Raw genomic sequence first — 26,512 nt, 5'->3', positions numbered from 1 at the left:
TTGAAGCGAAAGGTAGAATACCTTGGGTATGAAGTGAGTGATGGTCAAATTAAACCCAATCCAAAAAAATAGAAGCTTTGGTAAATCTTTCTCCACCAAAAGCGGTGACTCAACTACGTCAATTCATTGATTTAGCTTCATATTTTCGCAAATTCGTTCCAAACTTTTCCCAAGTAATGTCGCCCTTATATGCCCTAACGAGTTTAAGTAAAGGAAATCTTATTTGGAGGACATCACATGAAAATATTAGACACAAAATTATAGCAGTGTTAACCGATTCTCCTGTTCTTACTATATTTGATCCAAATTTTCCTACTGAATTGCATACTGATGCAAGCGCTTTAGGATATAGTGCAATCCTTATGCAGAGAAGTGACAAAAATCTTCGTGTTGTGGCATATTTTAGTAAGAGCACCACACCTATTGAAGCAAAGTACCATTCTTATGAACTGGAGACTCTTGCAGTTGTAAATACAGACTGTAATTCCCTGAAAACGGCACGTAGCAAGCTCGACTTGACACCTAGGGTACACAGATGGTGGGCATTTCTGCAGTCATTTAATTTTGATATTATACATAGGAATGGAGATCATATGGCCCACGTTGATTTTTTTTCAAGAAACCCACACCGTACTTTAAACAATCACGTAGATAAAGTCGAAATAAAAGAAGTTAACTTTGCGGATATTTCCGGAAACTGGCTAATTGCTGAACAGCATCGCGATGAGGAAATTCAGAAAATAGTTTCTGATTTAAAAAATGGAAAACTTAGCGACAATTTATCCAAAACTTATGAGCTGCGGTCAGGTGTGCTACATTGCACTATACAACGCAACGGCAGAACGAAGTGTTTGCCAATCCTTCCTCGTTATAAATTGCGTTCATGAATCTTTAATTCATCTCGGATGGGAAAGACTCTCGAAAAACTTTATGATATGTACTGGTTTGAGAACATGGCAAAGTATGTCAAAAAATTTATAGACAATTGTATTACATGTAAAGTTTCTAAATCTCATTCTGGTAAAGTTCAGGCAGATCTACATTCCATTCCAAAGATCTCGACTCCGTGGCACACAGTGCATATTGATGCAACCGGTAAGCTTAGCGGTAAGTGTGACCAAAACGAATATGTTTTTGTGTTAATAGACGCATTCACAAAATTTGTAATTGTGCACCATACCTTACATATTAATTCAAAGAATAGTATTCAGGCAGTAAAATTCAGTTTATCACTTTTTGGTGCTCCTAAACGCATAATTGCTGATCAGGGTAGGTGTTTTTCTAGTTCTGAGTTTCGAGATTTTTGCAAATCTAATGGCATTGAATTGCATCTTATTGCTTCTGGCAGCTCGCGTGCGAATGGTCAGGTAGAACTAATAATGAGTACTCTTAAGAATACTTTTACTGCTGTAGAGACAAGCAAGGGTCGTTCGTGGCAAGATGCCCTTCCCGATGTACAGTTGGCTTTAAATTGTACGGTTAGCAAAGCGACTAAATAGGAAAGGTTGCAAGACCACTTGAACTGATTCGTTTTGATGAAACCGAATTGAACATTGACATCGACAATGTGAGACAAAACGCTTTAAAAAATATTGACAAAAATGCTAAATACAATAAAAGGTTTAATAAAAATGAAGCTCCGGTAAATAGGTTCTCGGTAGGAGATTTTGTTTTGCTGCAAAATGAAGAACGCAACCAGACAAAGCTTGATCCTAAATATAAAGGAGCTTTTAAAATTATTGAAGTTTTGGATGGAGATAGATACACTCTATCCACTCCAAAGTCTATCCGTACTTATAAGTATGCACATGATCGTTTGCGTAAAATGCCTGATGGTACTATATTTATAGTTGGCGAAGATGAAGAAACTGAAAGCAATGACATAGAAATGTAAGAACACAATTTGCGAAAATTGAACATACTCGAGTTATCTATTTAGTTTATTTTTAACGAAAAATTAAGTTTAACCACTGGTGTAAGTGGTGGATAATGAAATGTAACCACTGGTGTAAGTGGTGGAGAATGAAATTGTGACCACTGGTGTAAGTGGTAAGATTGGAGATATAACCACTGGTGTAAGTGGATGAAAATGATAACGTGGCTTAGCGGAGCGATATTTGTAATGAATTTAAATTTGTTTATTTATGTTGAAAGAAAAGTGTAGTTCTTATTATAAAATAAATAAAAGGAAAACTGAAGGTATGACTTTGAGTCAGTAATGGCCGAGTGGGAGACTCTTTGAAGTACATCACACGGGGACGTGTGACTTGTCAGTATCGCCGTGTCGGATCTGTCAATAAGTTTAAAGTATTGGGACATACTTTGATGAAGTGACGCGCACTGTTTCATAAAACACTTGTTGTAAGTTTACATACTAAAAATTAGTAGGCGAGAAAAACAATAATGAAAATATTGGAGTAGTAAAAAAATGTGAGGCAGAGTAAAATTATTATTGGTTGAAAGTGCGTGCGCGTCAATTCCTCTTAGACTTTTGATTTAACAAAGATATTAGCTTCATTTATGGAAAAATTGTATAACTCTCTAATAAAACTTTACAGTAGTGAAGCATCGAAATGGTATGAAAATATATTCAATGTCGTAGACCAGAAAGAACTGAAAAATAAAAGAATTGAAGTGGTTTCAAAAACGACTAAGCAGACAGAGAACTCCATTGTTAAAAATAGAAAATTTTTAAAAATAATAAAAGTAGTAAAAACAAGTAAGGAAGGCTAAGTTCGGGTGTAACCGAACATTACATACTCAGTTGAGAGCTGTGGAGACAAAATAAGGGAAAATCACCATGTAGTAAAAAGAACCTATGGTAACCCTGGAATATGTTTGTATGACATGTGCATCAAATGGAAGGTATTAAAGAGTATCCTAAGAGGGAGTGGGCCATAGTTCTATAGATGGACGCCATTTAGGGATATCGCGATAAAGGTGGACCAGGGGTGACTCTAGAATTTGTTTGTACGATATGGGTATCAAATTAAAGGTATTAATGAGTATTTTAAAAGGGAGTGGGACTTACTTGTATGGGTGGACGCCTTTTCGAGATATCGCCATAAAGGTGGACCAGGGCTGACTCTAGAATTTGTTTGTACGATATGGGTAATAAATAAAGGGTGTTAATGAATATTTTAAAAGGGAGTGGGCCTTACTTCTATAGGTGGACGCCTTTTCGAGATATCGTCATAAAGGTGGACCAGGGGTGACTCTAGGATGCGTTTGTACAATATGGGTATTAAATGAAAGGTGTTAGTGAGTATTTTAAAAGGGAGTGGGCCTTACTTCTATAGGTGGACGCCTTTTCGAGATATCGCCATAAAGGTGGACCAGGGGTGACTCTAGAATGCGTTTGTACAATATGGGTATCAAACGAAAGGTGTTAATGAGTATTTTAAAAGGGAGTGTGCCTTACTTCTATGGGTGGACGCCTTTTCGAGATATCGCCATAAAGGTGGACCAAGGATGACTCTAGAATTTGTTTGTACGATATGGGTATCAAATGAAAGGTGTTAATGAGTGTTTTAGAAGGGAGTGGGCCTTACTTCTATGGGTGGACGCCTTTTCGAGATAGCACCATAAAGGTGGACCAGGGCTGACTTTAGAATTTGTTTGTACGATATGGGCATCAAACGAAAGGTGTTAATGAGTATTTTAAAAGGTAGTGGGCCTTAGTTCAATGGGTGGACGCCTTTTCGAGATATCGCCATAAAGGTGGACCAGTGCTGATTCTAGAATTTGTTTGTACGATATGGGTATCAAACGAAATGTGATAATGAGTATTTTAAAAGGGAGTGGGCCTTAGTTCTATAGGTGGACGCCTTTTCGAGATATCACCATAAAGGTGGACCAGGGGTGACTCTATAATGTGTTTGTACGATATGGGTATCAAATTAAAGGTATTAATGATTTCGAGATATCGACCAAAATGTGGACCAGGGTGACCGAGAACATCATCTGTCGGGTACCGCTAATTTATTTATATATGTAATACCACGAACCGTATTCCTGCCATGATTCCAAGGGCTTTTGATTTCGCCCTGCAAAACTTTTTCATTTTCTTCTACTTATTATGGTAGGTGTCACACCTATTTTACAAAGTTTTCTTCTAAAGTTATATTTTGCGTCAATAAACCAATCTAATTACCATGTTTCATCCCTTTTTTCGTATTTGGTGTATTTTTATGGCATTTTTTTCATTTTTAGTAATTTTCGATATAGAAAAAGTGTGCGTGGTCATATTCGGATTTCGGTCATTTTTTACACCAATATAAAGTGAGTTCAGATAAGTACGTGAACTGAGTTTAGTAAAGATATATCGATTTTTGCTCAGGTTATCGTGTTAACGGCCGAGCGGAAGGACAGACGGTTGACTGTGTATAAAAACTGGGCGTGGATTCAACCGATTTAGCCCTTTTTCACAGAAAACAGTTATCGTCCTAGAATCTAAGCCTCTGCCAAATTTCACAAGGATTGGTAATGTTTTGTTCGACATATGGCATTAAAAGTATCCTAGACAAACTAAATGAAAAAGGTTGGAGCCACGCCCATTTTGAAAATTTCTTTTATTTTTGTATTTTGTTGCACCATATCATTACTGGAGTTGGATGTTGACATAATTTACTTATACACTGTAAAGATATTAACTTTTCTTTTAAAATTTGACTTTAAAAACATTTTTTTTTAAAAAGTGGGCGTTGTCGTTCTCCGATTTTGCTAATTTTTATTAAGCATACATACAGTAATAAGGTAACGTTCCTGCCAAATTTCATCATGATATCTTTAACGACTGCCAAATTACAGCTTGAAAACTTCTAAATTACCTTCTTTTAAAAGTGGGCGGTGCCACGCCCATTGTCCAAAATTTTACTCGTTTTCTATTCTGCGTCATAAGTTCAACTCACCTACCAAGTTTCATTGCTTAATCCGTATTTGGTAATGAATTATCGCACTTTTTCGATTTTTCGAAATTTTCGATATCGAAAAAGTGGGCGTGGTTATAGTCCGATATCGTTCATTTTAAATATTTATTTATTTATTTATTTATTTGAACATATTTGTACAAGTAAGACTATGTCTTTTAGATAGTACATCAATCCGATCTTACAACTACAAATTACATATAAAGAGGAGTTTTCTTGAAGAATAAAAGGTAAAGTAGATAATAACATTTTCCTTGGCCCAATAGTTGAATAATCAATGATAGAATTATATAATTTAAAGTAAGTTGATAGAATTATATAATTAAGATAAGTTATGGATTAAGGAAGGATATTACTGCTAGTTTGAAACATCTGGCTTTTCTGATTGCTTTCGTCTTGGAGGGTAGTGAGTTCCAAAGACGGATTGTACTGACAAAGAACATTCTGGAGGATGTCACGTACTTAAAGTTAGGTATCAATAGATTCAGAGTCCGAGTAGACTGACACAAAGTTAGTTTATTAAATAAGTAAGGCGGATATTGAAAATGTAGTAGTTTGTGTAAGAAACATAAATTTCTAATATTTAGGAAAGTACAAACGTCGCTTCCGAGAATTTGGGCAGCGTACGAAGATATATGGTCAAATTTCCTCTTAGAAAATACGAACCGAGCAGTATTGTTTATGGCTAGCTGCAATTTATTAAGCGACAGCGAATCAAGGCTACCATAAATAAGTTCTCCATAAGAAATGTGAGGTATTATAAGAGCTTTGACTAGTTTCATTTTAGCGTCTCGCGGTAATAAATAGGCAGTTCTGTATAAGTTACGAAGGATATTATAGATTTTACCAACCACAAAGTTGATATGGTCAGTGCAGATCAGATTTGAATTGATTTTGAATCCAAAATTGGTGACAGCATCGTGAAAAAATATTTTATCGCCATTAAGCATAATTTCAGGAAGGCTGCTTAAATCATATGTTATGTTCGATATTGCCATCGCCTTAGATTTTGTAGCATTCAGAGACAAGTTATTTAAAAGAGCCCAGCCAATATCGATCTGAGATGTGTGCCCAGGAACCTACATACCAAATTTCATCAAGATACCTCAAAATATACTCAAGTTATCGTGTTAACGGACAGACGGACGGACATGGCTCAATCGAATTTTTTTTCGATACTGATGATTTTGATATATGGAAGTCTATATCTATCTCGATTCCTTTATACCTGTACAACCAACCGTTATCCAATCAAAGTTAATATACTCTGTGAGCTCTCCTCAACTGAGTATAAAAAAAAATTGCTAAAAATAACAAACGGAAATAACAAATTGTTATAAGCACATCTAAGTAATAGAATATAATGTATTTAACAATGGTTATTAATGTATCTACTAAATAAATAAATAAAAAAAAATTTATGTTTATCTGCATTGTTAAGTTTTTTCACTTTTCTCAAAAGGTTGATTCTTGAGTTATACCGTTATTCCACCCATCCCCTCATATATAAAAATGAAAGTTTGTATATATGTCATCGATTAACTCAAAAACTACTGGACCGATTATTATGAAAATTGGTGTATATATATGTATTTTTCCACGGGGAAGGTTTGTATAATGAGTACTTTGATACCGGGTGACTAGGGTCTCGAGATTTAGGCCAACACATGGACCCGAGTAACTCCAGGAAGTGTTTGTACAATATGGGTATCAAATGGAAGCTGTTGATTAATGCTTTAGTACAGAGTGAGCTAATGTGAGAAAGCGACAACCTGGCTAGGCCACTCTGACGTAATCGGTTTAAGGGCTAGCCGGGGGAGATCTAATCGGCAGCATTTGTACACCTCTAGGTGCGGCTGCAAGCGGGCGTCTGTCTTGGAGCAAGCGGCTCGCTATATAAACGTGCCAAGTAATATTTTCACCCCCGCTGAGCGGGTTCTGCGCTGGGCTTGGGACCCGCCACGTAAAACCATACTCCAATGAAATATAACAACAAGCCTCGGATAAATACACTCTCTATTGATGACGACCATGGCAAACGTTTGAAGGACAATGAATTGAGGGCATGCACCTGTAACGTCCGCTCCCTGAATGGGATTGGTGCAGATGCCCGGCTGGTTGATGTCCTCGTCAAAGCCAAATCTGACATCGCCGCCATCCAAGAAATGCGTTGGACGAAGCAAGGAAGAAAGAAGATCAAAAATTGTGACATATATTGGAGTGCCCATACGAATAAGCGCAGTTTCGGCGTCGGATTCGTGGTGGGAGAGAGACTTTGTCGCCATGTGCTGGCGTTCACGCCTGCATCTGCGCCCATGCGCCGACAGAGGAGAAAGACGATGAGGTGAAAGCCACTTTTTATGAGCAATTAGAACGCACATACGAGCGCTGTCCCCGTTATGATATAAAAGTCGTGATTGGCGACTTTAACGCCAGGGTGGGCAAAGAAGGTGTTTTTGGCCCTACAGTCGGAAAGTTCAGCCTACACAATGAAACTTCTCCTAACGGACTGAGGCTGATTGACTTTGCCGGTGCTTGAAACATGGTCATATCCAGCACGAGGTTCATGCATAAAAAGATACATCAAGCTACTTGGCTGTCTCCTGATTGAAATACTCGTAATCAGATCGATCACGTTGTGATAGACGGACGGCATGCCTCCAGTGTTTTAGATGTGCGCACGATCCGAGGACCTAACATCGATTCGTTGCAGCCAAAATACGCACCCGCCTCAACGCGGCTAAAACCAAGGAACAAAAAACACAAGGAAAGCTAGACGTCGAAAAGCTTCAATCACAACAGACTGCCAATGATATCGCAACTCGACTCTCACACCTGCTCTCTGAGAGCCAACTCATCCTGAAGGAATACTGGAGCAGTGGAAGCATATCTCCAAAGCACTTCGTACTGCCGCCGAGGAAAAAATTGGTTACCGGCGGCCACAAAAAAACAACTGGTACGATGAAGAAACCCGCGTTGCAACCGAAAGAAAAGACCTACAGGGCTACGTTAAAAGCGAGCGCGACAAGAGGAGAGTGTGAACGCTATCGTGAGTTCAAAAGGGAGGCGAGACGCCTTTTCAAGAAGAAAAAAGCAGAAGCAGAAAGGCGTGAGTGCGAGGAGCTTGAGCTGCTAGCCACCAGGAATAACGCCCGAAAATTCTACCAAAAAATACGGCGACAGACGGAAGGTTTTAAGACCGGGGCAAACTCCTGTAGGAATGAAAACGACGAACTTGTAACTGATGTCCAGAGAGTGCTTAGATTATGGAGGGAATACTTCTCTGCTCTCCTAAATGGAGGCAGCAATTCACCGCGCAGAGATGAAGTACCCGATCCCGCAATCGATGATGATGGAATATATGTCCCCCCGCCCGATTATGACGAAGTTAGAATATCAATAACCAAATTGAAAAACAACAAGGCCGTGGGCGCTGATGGATTGCCTGCGGAGCTATTCAAGTTCGGCGGCGAGGAGTTGGTAAGGCGCATGCAGCAGCTTCTTAGCAAAATATGGGCGGACGAAAGCATGCCCGACGGTTGGAATCTAAGTGTTCTTTGCCCAGTCCACAAGAAGGGGGATACTGCAAAATGCACCATCTATCGTGGAATCAGTCTTCTTAATATCGCATATAAGGTCCTTTCAAGTGTATTGTGCGAAAGATTGATTGGATCTTATCAGCGCGGCTTCAGACCTGGTAAATCTACCATCGACCAGATTTTCACAATGCGCCAAATCTTGAAAAAAACCCGTGAAAAGAGAATCGACACACATCACCTCTTCGTCGACTTTAAAGCCGCCTTCGACAGCACGAAAAGGAGCTGCCTATATGCCGCTATGTCTGAATTTGGTTTCCCCGCAAAACTTATACGGCTGTGCAAAATGACGTTGAGCAACACTATTAGCTCAGTCAGAATTGGGAAGGACCTCTCCGAGCCGTTCGAAACTAAATGAGGTTTCAGACAGGGTGACCCCCTATCGTGCGATTTCTTTAATTTGATGCTGGAGAAAATTATACTAGCTGCAGAACTTAACCGCACTGGAACAATATACTATAATGGCATATGCTGATGACATTGATATCATCGTCCTAAACACCCGCGCTGTTAGTTCTGCTTACTCCAAACTGGAAAAAGAAGCGGTAAAGATGGGTTTGATGGTGAATGAGGACAAAACGAAGTACCTGCTGTCATCGAGCAAAGAGTCAGCGCATATGCGCCTTGGCAACCACGCTGCTGTTGGTAGCCATAATTTCGAAATAGTAAAAGACTTCGTTTATTTGGGAACCAGCATCAACACTAGCAACAACATCAGCACTGAAATCCAGGGAAGAATCAATCTTGCCAATAAATGCTACTTTGGAATAGGTGGCAATTGAAAAGTAAAGTCCTCTCTCGGCCAACGAAAATCATACTCTACAAGTCACTTATCGTACCCGTCCTGCTATATGGGGCAGAAGCATGGACCGTGACAACAGCAGATGAAGCGGCTTTGGGAGTGTTCGAGAGAAAAGTTCTTCGAAAGATTTATGGACCTCTATGCGTTGGCGATGGCATCAACATAGTTCAGCGAATTAAAACGCAGCGGCAGCGCTGGCTAGGCCATGTTACGCGAATGAAAGATGATGCTCCGGCCAAGAAAGTGTTTCTATCCGAACCCGCCTATGGAAGCAGAGGTAGAGGGCGGCCCCACTTCGTTGGAAGGACCAGGTAGAAAACGATTTAAACTCCCTTGGTGTGACCAATTGGCGCCGGTTGGCGGAGCGAAGGACCGACTGGCGCACCTTGTTGGACGGCCATAACCGTTTAGATGGTTAAGCGCCAATTAAGTAAGTAAATAAGTGTGGCTAGGGTCTCGAGATATAGACCAAAACATGGACTCGAGTAACTCCAGGATGTGTTTGTACAATATGGATATCAAATTGAAGCTGTTGATGAGTACTTTAGAACAGGCTAATTTTTATAACTATTTGTGATTTCTGATTGTTATCTGTGACTATGGTATTAAGATATAGTACAAAACGTGGATCCGGGTACCTCTAGAATGTGTTTATACAATACAGATATGAAATAAAAGCTGCTGATGAGTACTTTAGTACAGGACAATTTTCATACCTATTGGCGACTAGGGTCTCGAAAATATGTGTTTATACAAGGGGAGTGTATTTCGAATAATTTTGTGCATTTCATCGTACACTGAAAATAAATTTTCGTAAAAGTGGTATGAAAGACTTTCGTGGTCTTATCTTTCGTACAATGTACGAAAATTTCGTGCATATCACGAAAGAGTTTGAACAATGAAAAAAGATTTTACGAACCTTTCGTAAATATTACGAAAAGGCTTTCGTAAGACATTTCTCTCGTACATGTTACGAAATATTTCGTGTACTTTACTAAATACATTCGTAGATTTCTCCCTACGAAAAATTTCGTACATTGTAGTGTCACACGATCTGGCAACTACTCATACCTCATAATACAACGCTGCAGTTAACACAAGAGTGAGAGTTTCAAATCGCATCCTGACAAAGTCGTACGTGTCGTGAATATAAGAAATAAAACAGCTTATTTAAATTAATTGAATAAATCTACCGTGTTATTAAAGCTAAATCGTTTATCGTTCATTTATTTATAATGGTTTAGTTTCCGTCGTTAATTGTCAAATCGTAAGTAAATGACAATTTCAGGAGGGTTTGGTGAATTTACGCTTGAGACTCCGCTGAAAAGTGCCGTTATAGGTGGTAGCAGCCGCTGTAGTTGCCACAAGCACATACGTAAAACGTTCTTCTTGGATAGCCGAACACATAGTACAGGTTTACAAGTATCATATGTATGAGAAGGAAACAATTCCTTTCTCTTTCTAACACACTGCCGTTTAACATTTCGGTCAGTCATACTATTGTGGAACTCAGTGGAACATGCGTTTGACACTGAACGAAGTGTCAAAATTACCGTGGTTGCTGTCGTGGAAAGCGACGCAGGAAAAAAAAAGGAGCGGAATATCAGATATGGGTTGTTGTGAAGGTATATTCTTCTGAACGAATTTTATATGAAAATGTAGTGCACCATTATGGGTCCTACAGAAAATTATACAAAAGTCATATGAGTTGGGGTATCTGAGGACGCGTAGGTGTTCCAGTATTAAGAATACAAACACGGGTGCTAAGTTTTTCTACCCGTTCAAAAGTTCTCCGCGAAAAACAGTTTGAAACCGAGGTCGACTGCAATAACCCGTCCAAAAATGTGGAAAGAGAAATGAAAAGACGCGTTTTGTCCTGTTATCAATAGTCCAAAGGAGAAAAAGTATTCGAATTATTGGAAGCGAGGCAAAACGCGTCTATTAATACCTCCCCCGACGGTTTTGGTCGTAGTTTAGCAAACGTCCCCGGTAATAAAGTATCACAATTTGTTAGTTAGAATTGTCCAAAACATATAGATTTTAAATAGAGATGTAATTGAGTACTCGTTTGAAAGTAAATAAGGATATTTCTCTGTAATTTTACGATAAAAATGTTACGCAGTTTTCGTTAGCAGCTACTACACTTTTCTTGAACCTAAGAAGTACGACAGTGCCAAATAGCATCCACAAATAAAACGAACAATAGTGTTTTTTTTTTTGCAAGCGAGCTTGAAAAAAACGCTTCAACTAGCTAAACAGTTTCATTATGGCAAAACCATACAGATGGTTACTTTTTTTAGCTGCTTTGACATTTCTACTTCTAGCGCAGTATGTTTTTGACACTCAACCAGAGAATTACAAAAACAAAATACATGAAATGCATGTGTTTGTTTGTATGTATGTCACCCTGCCGCCACGCTGTTATTTTGTTATTTTTGTTTATCTGCACATTCGTATGTTCATTTCATTCGCTCGTTCACAATAGTGCCTTATTTTTGAATATGCAACACTAGCTGTATTTCGTTGCAAACTATTACAATTAAAACACTAGCTAGCTTACCGAATTGCATGGAAAGCAACAATAAAAAGTAATCGAGTTGAGTTGGCTAAGCGGTTTCAACTGAAACCGCTTAGGTAATTGTCGACCTGATTGATAGTGTTGTATAGTGTTATGTGCGAATTGAAAAAGAAGTGCCGTGAGGCAGGATTACCATCTACTGGTAATAAGAAACAATTAATAGAACGTTTAACTGAAAATAGTTTCTCGGATAGTGATAACGGCACTGTAGTGTTAAAACGTATCGCATCGCTAGAAAAAACAATTACAGAATTTGTGTCGGAAAATAGAAACACGCGACTTGCGCAAAATTTTAACCTGCCAATGTCATCGTCACCAATAAGTGTGGTGGAAACAACAACACAAAATAATTATACAGCGACTTGTACATATACGTGCGCACATACGCAAATACCATCGACCATGTTCAATAGTCAACATTCTTTGTGGAACACCGCGCAAAATCAAAGTAGTTTGGGTGATTTAGATTTTTCGTGATCGAGACATGTAACATTTGGGTAGCAACCAACCGTGAATCCGCATTCGCCACCGTCAACGTATGCTCCGTATATGCCAGGACATAGTGTTTTTCCATCGATGCCCAATTATTATAATCCGTATGATAATGTACGCGATATAGTACAACTTTTACCGTATTTTGACCCGTCGTGAAATAAATCGCTGAACGCGAAGCAATTTATTAAACGCGTCGAAAATCCTAAAAACGTATATAATTGGAAAGAAAACACACTTTTGTTTACCGTTCAACAAAAGGTGCGAGGATCTGCCAAGTATTTGGTCGATTCTCTGCAAGAAGTGTTTGTTTCGTGGCCGCAATTTGTGAATAAATTTCTATTAGATTTTCCGTGTCTTGTAAACGAAGCCGATGTGCACATTAAGATGGCACACACAAAACGTAGTTATAACGAATCCGTTCAAGAATATTATTATCGTATGCTGGCGCTAGGAGCCAAAGGTGGCTTATCTGATGCAAGCATATGTCGTCACATCATAAATGGAATAAACGATTCCGATCTTCGCAAGAAAATCTCTAACGATTATATACGCTGTCAATATTTACTCCGTGATATTACGAACTATAGTGTTTATAACGAAGTGAATTCCGTTCCGCCTAAAATCGGGAATAAGGTGCCGCAAGACAAACCACAGAGTCGAAAATGTCCGTCAAATGCAACCGATGTGCAATCAAAGCCGGTATCACTCGAAAAAGTAAAGTGCTAAAATTGTTTTAAATTAGGGCATTACTCAATTAATTATAAAGAGCCCCAACGTAAACCTCGGTGCGAAAAATATAAATGTACCACGCACAAAACCGCCGAATGCTCAGTGAAAATAAGCAGTCCCGTGAATAAAATAGAAAACTCTACGCACGATAATAAAATAAATAAAGTGATCAAGGTTAATGAAATTGAAACCGTTGCTTTTGTTGACCCTGGACGTAGTCATACGTTGATCCAAGAAACCTTCGCGCGTGAACTTGGACAACCGATGAAGCACCTAGCGATTTTACAGGGCTTTTCTGGTGGACAATACGTGAGTTCCGAAAAGTTAACCGCTGTTATTGAAATTGATAACAAAATTCCGACAGATATACTTCTAACTGACGATGAACTGTTATGTGAACCGATACTCCTAGGTAGAGATGTTCTTTGCTCAACAGGCAAACGTTTAGTTATAGAACAGAATCAGTGTCGCATCGAACAAATTCGAAACATTAAAATCACTAATAATTTAAACGTGACCGATCGATAAAAATTTTAAGAGCTATTAAACAAATACTCCCGCGTGTTTGCAAAAAATCTTGCCGAAATTGGAAAATGTGGTATTTCCAAAATGACAATTGAACTGAATACCGATAAGCCGGTATATCTTAAACCTTACCGTGTTCCTTTCGCTAAGCGCGAAATTATGTCGCAAATCGTAAATGAACTACTACAAAGCGAAATTATATGCCCTAGTTAATCTGCGTATGCATCTCCTGTAGTTCTCGTGGAGAAAAGTAATGGCGAACATCAATTGTGTGTAGACTACCGTTGTCTCAATAAGGTGACAATAAAACAAGTAAGGAAGGCTAAGTTCGGGTGTAACCGAACATAACATACTCAGTTGAGAGCTATGGAGACAAAATAAGGAAAATCAATCTGGGGTAACCCTGGAATGTGGTTGTATAACATGTGTATCAAATGAAAGGTATTAAAGAGTATTTTAAGAGAGAATAGGCCATAGTTCTATGGATGAACGCCATTTAGGGATATCGCCATAAAGGTAGACCAGGGCTGACTCTAGAATTTGTTTGTACGATATGGGTATCAAATGAAAGGTGTTACTGAGCATTTTAAGAGGTAGTGGGCCTTAGGTCTATCGGTGGACGCCTTTTCGAGATGTCCCCATTAAGGTGGACCAGGGGTGATTCTATAATGTGTTTGTACGATATGGGTATCAAATGAAAGCTGTTAATGAGTATTTTGAAAAGGAGTGATCCTTAGTTCCATAGGTGGACGCGGTTCGAGATATCGCCATAAAGGTGGACCAGGGGTGTCTCTAGAATGTGTTTGTACGATATGGGAATCAAATGAAAGGTGTTACTGAGCATTTTAAGAGGGAGTGGGCATTAGGTCTATAGGTGGACGCCTTTTCGAGATATCGCCATTAGGGTGGGCCAGGGGTGACTCTAGAATGTTTGTACGGTATGGGTATCAAACGAAAGGTGTTACTGAGCATTTTAAGAGGGAGTGGGCATTAGGTCTATAGGTGGGCGCCTTTTCGAGATATCGCCATTAGGGTGGGCCAGCGGTGACTCTAGAATGTGTTTGTACGATATGTGCATCAAACGAAAGGTGTTACTGAGCATTTTAAGAGGGAGCGGGCATTAGGTCTATAGGTGGACGCCCTTTCGAGATATCGCCATTAGGGTGGGCCAGGGGTGACTCTAGAATGTTTGTACGATATGGGTATCAAACGAAAGGCGTTACTGAGCATTTTAAGAGGGAGTGGGCATTAGGTCTATAGGTGGACGCCTTTTCGAGATATCGCCATTAGGGTGGGCCAGGGGTGACTCTAGAATGTGTTTGTACGATATGGGTATCAAATGAAAGGTGGTAAGGAGTATTTTAAAAGGGAGTAATCCTTAGTTATATAGGTGGACGCCTTTTCGAGATATCGCCATAAAGGTGGACCAAGGGTGACTCTAGAATGTTTGTACGATATGGGTATCAAACGAAAGGTGTTACTGAGCATTTTAAGAGGGAGTGGGCATTAGGTCTATAGGTGGACGCCTTTTCGAGATATCGCCATTAGGGTGGGCCAGGGTGACTCTAGAATGTGTTTGTACGATATGGGTATCAAATGAAAGGTGGTAATGAGTATTTTAAAAGGGAGTAATCCTTAGTTCTATAGGTGGACGCCTTTTCGAGATATCGCCATAAAGCTGGACCAAGGGTGACTCTAGAATGTTTGTACGGTATGGGTATCAAACGAAAGGTGTTACTGAGCATTTTAAGAGGGAGTGGGCATTAGGTCTATAGGTGGACGCCTTTTCGAGATATCGCCATTAGGGTGGGCCAGGGTGACTCTAGAATGTGTTTGTACGATATGGGTATCAAATGAAAGGTGGTAATGAGTATTTTAAAAGGGAGTAATCCTTAGTTCTATAGGTGGACGCCTTTTCGAGATATCGCCATTAGGGTGGGCCAGGTGTGACTCTAGAATGTTTGTACGATATGGGTATCAAACGAAAGGTGTTACTGAGCATTTTAAGAGGGAGTGGGCATTAGGTCTATAGGTGGACGCCTTTTCGAGATATCGCCATTAGGGTGGGACAGGGGTGACTCTAGAATGTTTGTATGATATGGGTATCAAACGAAAGGTGTTACTGAGCATTTTAAGAGGGAGTGTACATTAGGTCTATAGGTGGACGCCTTTTCGAGATATCGCCATTAGGGTGGGCCAGGGGTGACTCTAGAATGTTTGTACGATATGGGTATCAAACGAAAGGTGTTACTGAGCATTTTAAGAGGGAGTGGACATTAGGTCTATAGGTGGACGCCTTTTCGAGATATCGCCATTAGGGTGGGCCAGGGTGACTCTAGAATGTGTTTGTACGATATGGGTATCAAATGAAAGGTGGTAATGAGTATTTTAAAAGGGAGTAATCCTTAGTTCTATAGGTGGACGCCTTTTCGAAATATCGCCATTAGGGTGGGCCAGGTGTGACTCTAGAATGTTTGTACGATATGGGTATCAAACGAAAGCTGTTACTGAGCATTTTAAGAGGGAGTGCGCATTAGGTCTATAGGTGGACGCCTTTTCGAGATATTGCCATTAGGGTGGGCCAGGGGTGACTCTAGAATGTTTGTACGATATGGGTATCAAACGAAAGGTGTTACTGAGCATTTTAAGAGGGAGTGGACACTAGGTCTATAGGTGGACGCCTTTTCGAGATATCGCCATTAGGGTGGGCCAGGGGTACTCTAGAATGTTTGTACGATATGGGTATCAAACGAAAGGTGTTACTGAGCATTTTAAGAGAGAGGGGGCATTAGTTCTATAGGTGGACGCCTTTTCGAGATATCGCCATTAGGGTGGGACAGGGGTGACTCTGGTATGTTTTTGTACGATATGGATATCAAATTAAAGGTATTAATGAGGGTTTTAAAAGCGAGTGGCCCTTAGATGTATATGTGAAGGCGTTCTCGTGATATCCACCAAAATGTGGACCAGGTGATCCAGAAAATCATCTGTCGGGTACTGCTAATTTATTTATATATGCAATACCACTAACAGTATTCCTACCAAGATTCCAAGGGCTGTTGATTTCGCCTTTTTAGAACTTTTTCATTTTCTTCTACTTAATATGGTAGGTGTCACACCCATTTTACAAAGATTTTTCCAAAGTTATATTTTGTGTCAACAAACCAATCCAGTTACCATGTTTCATCCCTTTTTTCGTATTTGGTATAGAATTATGGCATTTTTTTCATTTTTCGTAATTTTCGATATCGATAAAGTGGGCGTGGTTATGGTCAGATTTCGCCCATTTTTTATACCAAGAAAAAGTGAGCTCAGGTAAGTACGTGGGCTAAGTTTAGTAAAGATATATCGGATTTTGCTCAAGTTATTGTGTTAATGGCCGAGCGGAAGGACAGACGGTGGACTGTGTATAAAAACTGGGCGTGGCTTCCACCGATTTCGCCCATTTTCACAGAGAACAGTTACCGTCATAGAATCAATAAAAGTATTCTAGACAAACTAAATGAAAATGGGCGGAGCCACGCCCATTTTCAAATTTTCTTTTATTTTTGTATTTTGTTGCATCATATCATTACTGGAGTTGAATTTTGACTTAATTTACTTATATACAGTAAAGATATTAAATTTTTTGTTAAAATTTGAATTTAAAAAATTTTTTTTTTAAAAAGTGGGCGTGTTCTTAATCCAATTTTGCTAATTTTTATTTAGCACATATAGAGTAATAGTAGTAACGTTCCTGCCAAATTTCATCATGATATCTTCAACGACTGCCAAATTACAGCTTGCAAAACTTTTAAATTACCTTCTTGTAAAAGTGGGCGGGGCCACGCCCATTGTCCAAAATCTTACTAATTTTCTATTCTGCGTCATAACGTCAACCCATCTACCAAGTTTCGTCGCTTTATCTGTCTTTTGTAATGAGTTATCGCACTTTTTCGGTTTTTCGAAATTTTCGATATCGAAAAAGTGGGCGTGGTTATAGTCCGATATCGTTCATTTTAAATAGCGATCTGAGATGAGTGCTCAGGAACCTACATACCAAATTTCATCAAGATACCTCAAAATTTACTCAAGTTATCGTGTTAACGGACGGACGGACGGACGGACGGACGGACGGACGGACGGACGGACATGGCTCAATCAAATTTTTTTTCGATCCTGATTATTTTGATATATGGAAGTCTATATCTATCTCGATTCCTTTATATATGTACAACCAACCGTTATCCAATCAAACTTAATATACTCTGTGAGCTCTGCTCAACTGAGTATAAAAAACCGTATCCCATGCCGATCATGGAAGAACAATACGCGAAACTATCCGGAAATAAATTTTATACAACACTCGATTTACGTAGTGGTTATCATCAAATCGAAATTGATGAAAAATCTAAACAATTTACCGCTTTTGTAACCACCGACGGTCATTATGAGTATAATCGAATGCCGTTTGGATTGGTTAACGCTCCCGCATTTTGTCAGTTCACTATGGACAAAATCATTTCTCAAATGCTGCCAAATGAAACAACAAGCTTTCGAAACTTTAAAGGAAAAGCTTGTTAATGAACCCATACTTGTATTATACGATTTAAACGCACAACAAGAATACATACCGACGCATCTAGTGTCGGTCTCGTAGGTATATTATTGCAATCAAATGATGGTAAGAACTGGAAACCCGTCGCTTATTATGGCCGTCATTGTACCGACGCCGAAAGCCGCTACCATAGCTACGAGCTAGAAGCGCTCAATCGTTTTAGAATGTATGTTCTCGGAAAATATTTCCGTTTAATCACCGAGTGTTCTGCGCTCGCGAAAATGAAATTTTAAAAAATTAAAACCCAAAATTGCGCGCTGGTGGCTTAGGTAACTAGAGTTTAATTTCGAATGTATCCACCGTCAAGGTAGCTTGCTATCTCACGTAGACACTCTTAGCCGAAATCCTGTGGGAAATCCAACCGAAATAGAGCCTGCCGGATTTGTAGTAAACGTAACCGCAAATCAGCAAGATTGGCTATTAACTATGCAGTTACAAGACAAATCCTTATGTGAAAATATCCGTATTCTCAAAGGTGCCTTAAAATCTGCACACTTAAACTAACTAAAAACCAAATTCGAACTTAAACATCTCAGATTATTCCGTAAAACACCTAGTGGATCAGTGTTTCTTGTACCAAAATCCGTACGCTAGCGTGTCGTAAAATCGTGACATGATGACTATGGTCATCCGGCTCTCGAAAAGACAATTGATCGTATCTAAAAATCATATTGGTTCCCAAATCTCAGACGTTATGTGAAAAGTTATATATCAGCTTGTGTACAATGTTGTTACCAAAAACACCACGCTGGTAAAACCGAAGGCCGTATGCATTTTGGCCCAGTAGAACCTATACCTTTCAAATTAATACATATTGACCATATGGGTCCGTTCGTGCGCAGTAAACGTGGTAATACTTACGTCTTAGCAATCTATGACGCTTTTTCGAAGTCTCTAATTGTAAAGGCCGTACGAAATACCAAAACCGCTTCCGTATTAAACGCATTAAATTAAATGTCGAGTTATTTCGGTTTGCCCATCCAAATCGCTAGCGATCGAGGAACCGCATTTACCGCGAAAGCATTCGAAAGCTATTGCAGCCTAAACGAAATTCGTCATGTAAAAACCGCCGTCCGAACACCTCGCGCAAACGGGCAAATTGAACGCGCTAATCAATCAATTTTAAATTTCATCCGTACTACAACCGACAACGCAAAAGACTGGGACTTAAATTTAATAGAACTCCAGTGGACTATAAATTCTCAACGCAATTCAACTACGCGTTTTTCCCCAAATGAATTAGTCTTTTACTTTAATCTACGGGATGTAATTCAAAATCAATTACTCGCAACTATTCAAGACGACTTAACCGACGATAAATCCACGATGCCAATATCTCATAAAAGGAACAAGCCGTAATAAACATAAATAGTGAACGAGCCAAATGGAAGATAGATTCGATCGACGTCCCTCTGAACCTACAGCATATAATGAAAATGATCTATTAGTGCTTGAAAACGGTGTATCACGAAAATTAGAACCACGATATCGAGGTCCGTATATCCTATCCAAGGTTTTGGGTAATGATCGATATCTCATCGCCGACATACCTGGTATGCAAATTACAAATAAAAAGTTCTGTTCAGTTTATACTTCCGATAAAATGAAGCGTTGGTGCGCTAGTGCCCCTGAGCTAGACGATTCTGATTCGTTCTCGGAAATCGGAGACGATTTGTCGTCAGAATTGGCTGAGCTGTCACACGATCTGGCAACTACTCATACCTCATAATATAACGCTGCAGTTAACACGAGAGTGAGAGTTTGACATCTCATCCTGACAAAGTCGTACGTGTCGTGAATATAAGAAATAAAAAAGCTTATTTAAATTAATTGAATAAATCGACCGTGTTATTAAAACTAAATCGTTCATTTATTTATAATAAGTGACAGTAGTATTTACAAATGGGTTTGAAGTCTAACGAAATTTATAATTCCGCTTTCGTACAATGTACGAAAAATTTCGTACATGTATGTGAAAACTACGACTTAGCCGGCGGTTGAACAGGCAGTGATGGTATAACACGCTATGTAGCTGCGAATTATAATCCTGAAATCTCCGGTTCGATGCCCGGTCAAAGTGGAATGGAAGTTTCTAATTGCTAATTCGTAAATACTACCAAACTCTTTCGTAAATACTACGAAATTATTCGTAAATGGTACGAATGCAAATTTAGTTTTCAGTATACGAAACTCTTTTGTAAATACTACGAAATTTTTCGTAAATATACTAAAGACCTGATGTCTCATTCTTTCGTAATATGTCCGAAAGCACTTTCGTACATTCTAAGAAATCTTTCGTTCCTCAAAATTAACGAAATTTTATTTTCAGTGTAGGCAAAATTTATTTAGATAAATACTTTAATCGAGTTGAATATTTGTAGTTTCCGTGAGATGATTAGATTAATTTTCTACAGTGAATTTACGAAGATCATCGAATGTGTAAGTTAACACAGCGGTATATATGCCTGTATCAAGTTCAATTAATAAACAAACATACGTATATGAACATTCATTCAAACAAGCGAGCGCAGCGATGGCTGACCGCATCGGAAATCAATCATTATACAATGCTGCTGTGATTCACAAACACTTTGCTTAAATACTTTTTCTTCGTGCCGACGCGTAATAACCGAAGCCGAAGCGATTGCACGATGTAGTTGAACAAGTCGTCACTAAAAAAGTACTTAAACAGGGCAGTTTTTAATTAGATTTAAGACGTATTGAATTAAGTGAACAAGTGAGAAATAAAATTTTTACAGGTAGTTTCCAAATATACCAAAGGGATCAAAAAAATTGGTATTAAAGAGATCAAAAAATATCACATTTTTTGATAGCATCGTATACCATCGGCGACGTGGCGACATCTTATAAATTCATCACCACACGTTCCTGTTTAATTATCACGTCGTTCCTATTTAATTATGCCTCCAAAGCGACGAGCAATTGGCCGATCTACACCTCAAGCACGAAACAGAAGAGCATTACGAGCCTCAGAATCAGTCGAGCAATGAGCATCAAGGATGGAAAATCTTCGAGTACACGCCGTTGGAACCCGTTCGTCTGAATTGTCTGAACAACGAGCATCCAGGCTGCAAAATCTTCGTGTACAGGTCGCTAGGACCCGTTCATCTGAACAACGAGCATCAAGGCTGCAAAATGTTCGAATAAGTACTGTCGTAGTGCATTCCATTATGACAGTAATAATGATTACGGTCTTCATCCAAATGTCGTCATTGGAAAAATGGATAAAATTTGCATGTATTGTAGTGCACTCAAATTTAAAAATGAAATGCCTGGAATGTGCTGCGCCTGTGGAAAAGTTAAGCTACCAGAATTACATTCACCACCCAACCATTGTCAACGTTTCTATCTGGTGTTACACCTGTATCGAAGCATTTTTTGGAAAACATCTGCCAGTGCAATTCATGTTTCTATATGACATCATTCGGTGCAAGGAACATCGTGCGCAAAAATTACATGCCAACATTCAAAGTCCAAGGGCAAATTTATTATCATGCCGGATCGCTTCTACCATTGCCGGACGCAGATCACAAGTTTCTTCAAATTTATTTTATGGCAAAAAGGATGAATAAATTGAACAACGATGTCATTACAATGCGGGCAATAGACGAGAAATTGTGGCTGCGTTACAAAGTTTTTTCGATCAACACAATAAATTAATTCGGTTGTTTAAAACCGCCATTCAACGAATGCCAGCCGATGACTATAGAGTTGTGATTCGAGCAGACAAAAGACCCGTTGGCCAACAGGAGAGACAATTCAATGCGCCAACAATCGATGAAGTGGCGATCGTAATATATAGTTGGTGAACATTTTGAATCGCGGGACATAATTCTCCATCGAAGAAGTGGTGACATTCAGCGAGTCTCCGAAACTCATCGCTCATACGACGGATTGCAGTATCCGATTCTGTTTTGGCGAGGAGATGATGTATATCATTTTAACATCAAAATGAGAAATTCACGAAGAGATGAGGAAACGAATAAGAAAATCAGCGCCATGAATTATTATTCGTATCGATTGATGATTCATCAAAACGCTGAAAACCACATTCTGAAATGTACACAATTGTTCCATCAATATATCGTCGACATGTACGCGAAGATTGAAACTGAACGGCTCCTATATATTCGATTGAATCAAACTGAGTTGCGTTCTGAAGAGTACATCCATTTACGTGACGCAATCGTTAATGATGGCAACGTCAATGCAAACAATTGGGAAGAATGGTAATATTACCGTCTACATTCACGGGGAGTCCACGGCACATGAATGAATACGCACAAGATGCGATGACATACGTTCGCGCATATGGTTGTCCAGATTTGTTCGTCACCTTTACATGCAATCCATGAAATTAAAGAACTTCTATTAGTTGGGCAATCATCTTCGGACCGCCATGACATTACCGCATGCGTATTTAAACAAAAATTTAAATGTTTGATGGTTTTATTATCAAGCATAATGTTTTTGGAGAGACACGCTGATCGATGTATTCCATTGAATGGCAGAAAAGAGGTTTGCCACATGCACATATTTTGGTTTGATTGATCAACAAAATTATGCCAGATCAAATTGATCAAATCATCTCAGCAGAAATACCAGATAAACACATTGATCCAGACTTATTCGACGTCGTCACCAAAACTATGATCCATGGTCCATGTGGCGCATTTAACAACAATTCACCATGCATGTCTGATGGGAAATAATCGAAACGATACCCAAGAAAATTGGTTTCTGATACCATCATTGGTAATGACCGATATCACCTGTATCTTCGACGATCAGTTGAGGAAGGTGGCAGATCTGCCGTTGCGAAAGTACGAAACATTGATACTGAAGTAGATAATCGTTGTATTGTGCCATATTCACCATTGTTTTCATAGACCTTCAAAGCACACATTAAAGTTGAGTATTGCAATTCAGTGAACATTTGCAGCATATGTCAGCAAAGGAAGCGACATGGCAGTCTTCGGAGTAGGGAATGTAGCTGAACCGCTCGATGAAATCAACCAATACCAACTTGGACGCTATGAAGCAGTATGACGCATCTTATCATTTCCAATCCATGAACGATATCCAACAGTAGTACACTTGGCGGTGCAGCAGCAGATAATATACGTCCAAGAGCATTGGTTCCACCGGCAACAACTTTAACTGCGTTTTACTCATTGTGCCAGGATGATCTTTTTGCTAAGACTTTGCTTTATTCTGAGGTGCCGAAATTCTACACGTGGAATGCATTGGCTAAAAAATTTCAATGTAGCAAACAAGGTAAAGCAGTTGTAGGACATCCCAATTTATATTCCAGTGATGCCTTGGGTCGCCTGTACATTGTTAATTCGAATATTAAATAATGTTTCTATAAATAAAAGTGCGAAAGTATGTTCGTGCGAATAAATAGATTAGAGAAAAATTTTTGGTTTTGCTCAACTTTCTAAATGTTTCCAAAAAATTTCTATTTGGACCATTCACCGCAATAAATTATTAAAACACGGGAAAATTCTAAACGTTACAGTTGATGATAGCCTGAATATATGCTTGAGGGAAAAATTTCTGGTAAAGTAGTTATTGTTTGTTTATGAAATGAATATTTATATCGCCTTAGTAACTGCAAAACGTATTGGATTATTTACTTCTTAGTGTTAGGCGATAAAATTGTCTAATAATTGCTGGCAGGGGAACGTTGATATGTATTTCAACCGACGGCAGAAATAAACTACGGAATTTTTATACTCAGTTGAGCAGAGCTCACAGAGTATATTAACTTTGATTGGATAACGGTTGGTTGTACAGGTATAAAGGAATCGAGATAGATATAGACTTCCATATAACAAAATCATCAAGATCGAAAAAAAATTTGATTGAGCCATGTCCGTCCGCCTGTCCGTTAACACGATAACTTGAGTAAATTTTGAGGTATCTTGATGAAATTTGGTATGTGGGTTCCTGAGCACTCATCTCATATCGCTAATTAAAATTAACGATATCGGACTATAACCACGCCCACTTTTTCGATATCGAAAATTTCGAAAAACCGAAAAAGTGCGATAATTCATTACCAAAGGCGGATAAAGCGATGAAACTTGGTAAGTGAGTTGAATTTATGACGCAGAATAGAAAATAAGTAAAACTTTGGACAATGGGCGTGGCACCGCCCACTTTTAAAAGAACGTAATTTAAAAGTTTTGCAAACTGTAATTTCGCAGTCGTTTGAGATATCATGATGAAATTTGGCAGGAACGTTAGTCCTATTACTATATGTGTGCCTAAAAAAATTTGCAAAATCAGAGAACGACCACGCCCACTTTAAAAAAAAAATTTTTTAAGTCAAATTTTAACAAAAAATTTAATATCTTTACAGTATATAAGTAAATTATGTCAAGATTTAGCTCCAGTAATGATATGGTGCAACAAAATACAAAAATAAAAGAAAATTTCAAAATGGGCGTGGCTCCGCCCTTTTTCTTTTAATTGTTCAGGATAATTTTAATGACATAATTCGAAGAAAAATTTACCAGTCCTTGTGAAATTTGGTAACGGCTTAGCTTCTAGGACGATAAATTATTTCTGTGAAAAAGAGCGAAATCGGTTGAAGCCACACCCAGTTTTTATACACAGTCGACCGTCTGTCCTTCCGCTAGGCCATTAACACGAAAAGAAAATGAAAAAGTTATGCAGGGCGAAATAAAAAACCTTTGAAATCTTGTCAGGAATACTGTTCGTGGTATTACATATTTAATAAATAAATTAGCGGTATCCGACAGATGATATTCTGGGTCAACCTGGTTCACATATTGGTCGATATTTGGAAAACGCCTTCACATATACAACTATCACCACTCCCTTTTAAAACCCTCATTAATATCTTTAATTTGATACCCATATCGTACAAACACATTCTAGAGTCACCCCTGCTCCACCTTTATGGCGATATCTCGAAAAGGCGACCACCTATACAACTACCACCACTCCCTTTTGAAACCCTCATTAATATCTTTAATATGATACCCATATCGTACAAACACATTCTAGAGTCACCCCTGCTCCACCTAAATGGCTTCCACTTATAGAACTATGGCCCACTCCATCATAAAATACTCTTTAATACCTTTCATTTGAAACCCATGTCATACAAACACATTCCAGGGTTACCCTCGGTTCATTTTCCTACATGGTTATTTTCCCTTATGTTGTCACCATAGCTCTCAACTGAGTATGTAATGTTCGGTTACACCCGAACGTAGCCTTCCTTACTTGTTAAAGTTTGTTTGAGAGTGAACGCATTGAATGTAGCTAATAGCCTGTCAGATTCATCGAGCTCAATAAGGTTATGTTAGGTTGAACTGGCTGGTCCGAGAGGACCCCACATGGACTATATGCGTCCATTGCGTTTGTTTAACGACCAAACTGAGAAATAATATTTAAAACCAGGACCTATCTTATAAAATTACTCCGTCCTCTTGATAAAGCTTTCTAGGACCTATACCAATAGCTGTTTCACGATCTAATTTAAACACAGGAAAAATTCAAAAACAGGATGTATATATTTCTCTAAATTTAAAACAAAAGGACATATAGCAGTATATCCTTTACTAATATATCGAATTGATTCTTAAAATATCTTTTAATTTACAACACAATTTTTCCGAAAGGATAATATAATTTAGTTACTTACATATCAAACTGATGTTTTAGCATTTTGTTCAGTATTATCTTGTAGAGATCAGAACCAAATATATACCACTTACGTCTTCGACACTGAAACTGACAATGTGATATTAAAATTTTTCACACCTTTTATACTTGTACTCTACGCCGATTTTGTTCAGTGAAAATTCCACACACATGCAAAACAGATTATACCATTCCAAATAAAAAAACAAAAACAGTAAGTAGCCTAAGTTCGGGTAACATTGTATATACCCTACAGAAAAAATTAGAGACAGTCACGCAAAGCGACAGTCTCGCAATAGGTTTAGGCCCGTCAATTTTTTCTCAGATACATATACAAATTTCCATTTTCTACATACTCGCGTCTCTATTATGTGCATTTCGTAACACAGTGTAAATAAAATAAACTGTTTGGCAAATTTTCGTGTATTTACAAAAGATGTATTGTTTTCTGCTTATTGATTTAACACTTGGTTGGTCACCCTGTGTTGGTGAAAACATAAATGTCAAATGGATCCATCTGCTAGGTAGCTATCCTGCACATATAATCTAGCTTAACTGGAG

The 26,512-nt window shown here is 38.7% G+C and overlaps 1 protein-coding gene across 1 annotated transcript in view; it reads right to left on the bottom strand.

Moving 5' to 3' along the window:
* Positions 1-26,026, bottom strand: part of LOC137241236 (uncharacterized) — a 49,709-nt gene extending 23,683 nt beyond the window's left edge. Inside the window, exon 1 of the mRNA XM_067768604.1 lies at positions 25,953-26,026. Coding sequence (XP_067624705.1) covers positions 25,953-25,975 — 23 coding nt within the window. The 5' untranslated portion in view covers positions 25,976-26,026. The remainder of the gene's footprint in view (positions 1-25,952) is intronic.
* Between the last annotated feature and the right edge of the window lie 486 nt (positions 26,027-26,512).

The sequence above is a fragment of the Eurosta solidaginis genome, chromosome 2 (assembly GCF_040869045.1).
Source record: "Eurosta solidaginis isolate ZX-2024a chromosome 2, ASM4086904v1, whole genome shotgun sequence".
NCBI lineage: Eukaryota > Metazoa > Arthropoda > Insecta > Diptera > Tephritidae > Eurosta > Eurosta solidaginis.
Note: the sequence above shows the minus strand (reverse complement) of the source record. Positions and strands in the feature narration are given on the sequence as shown.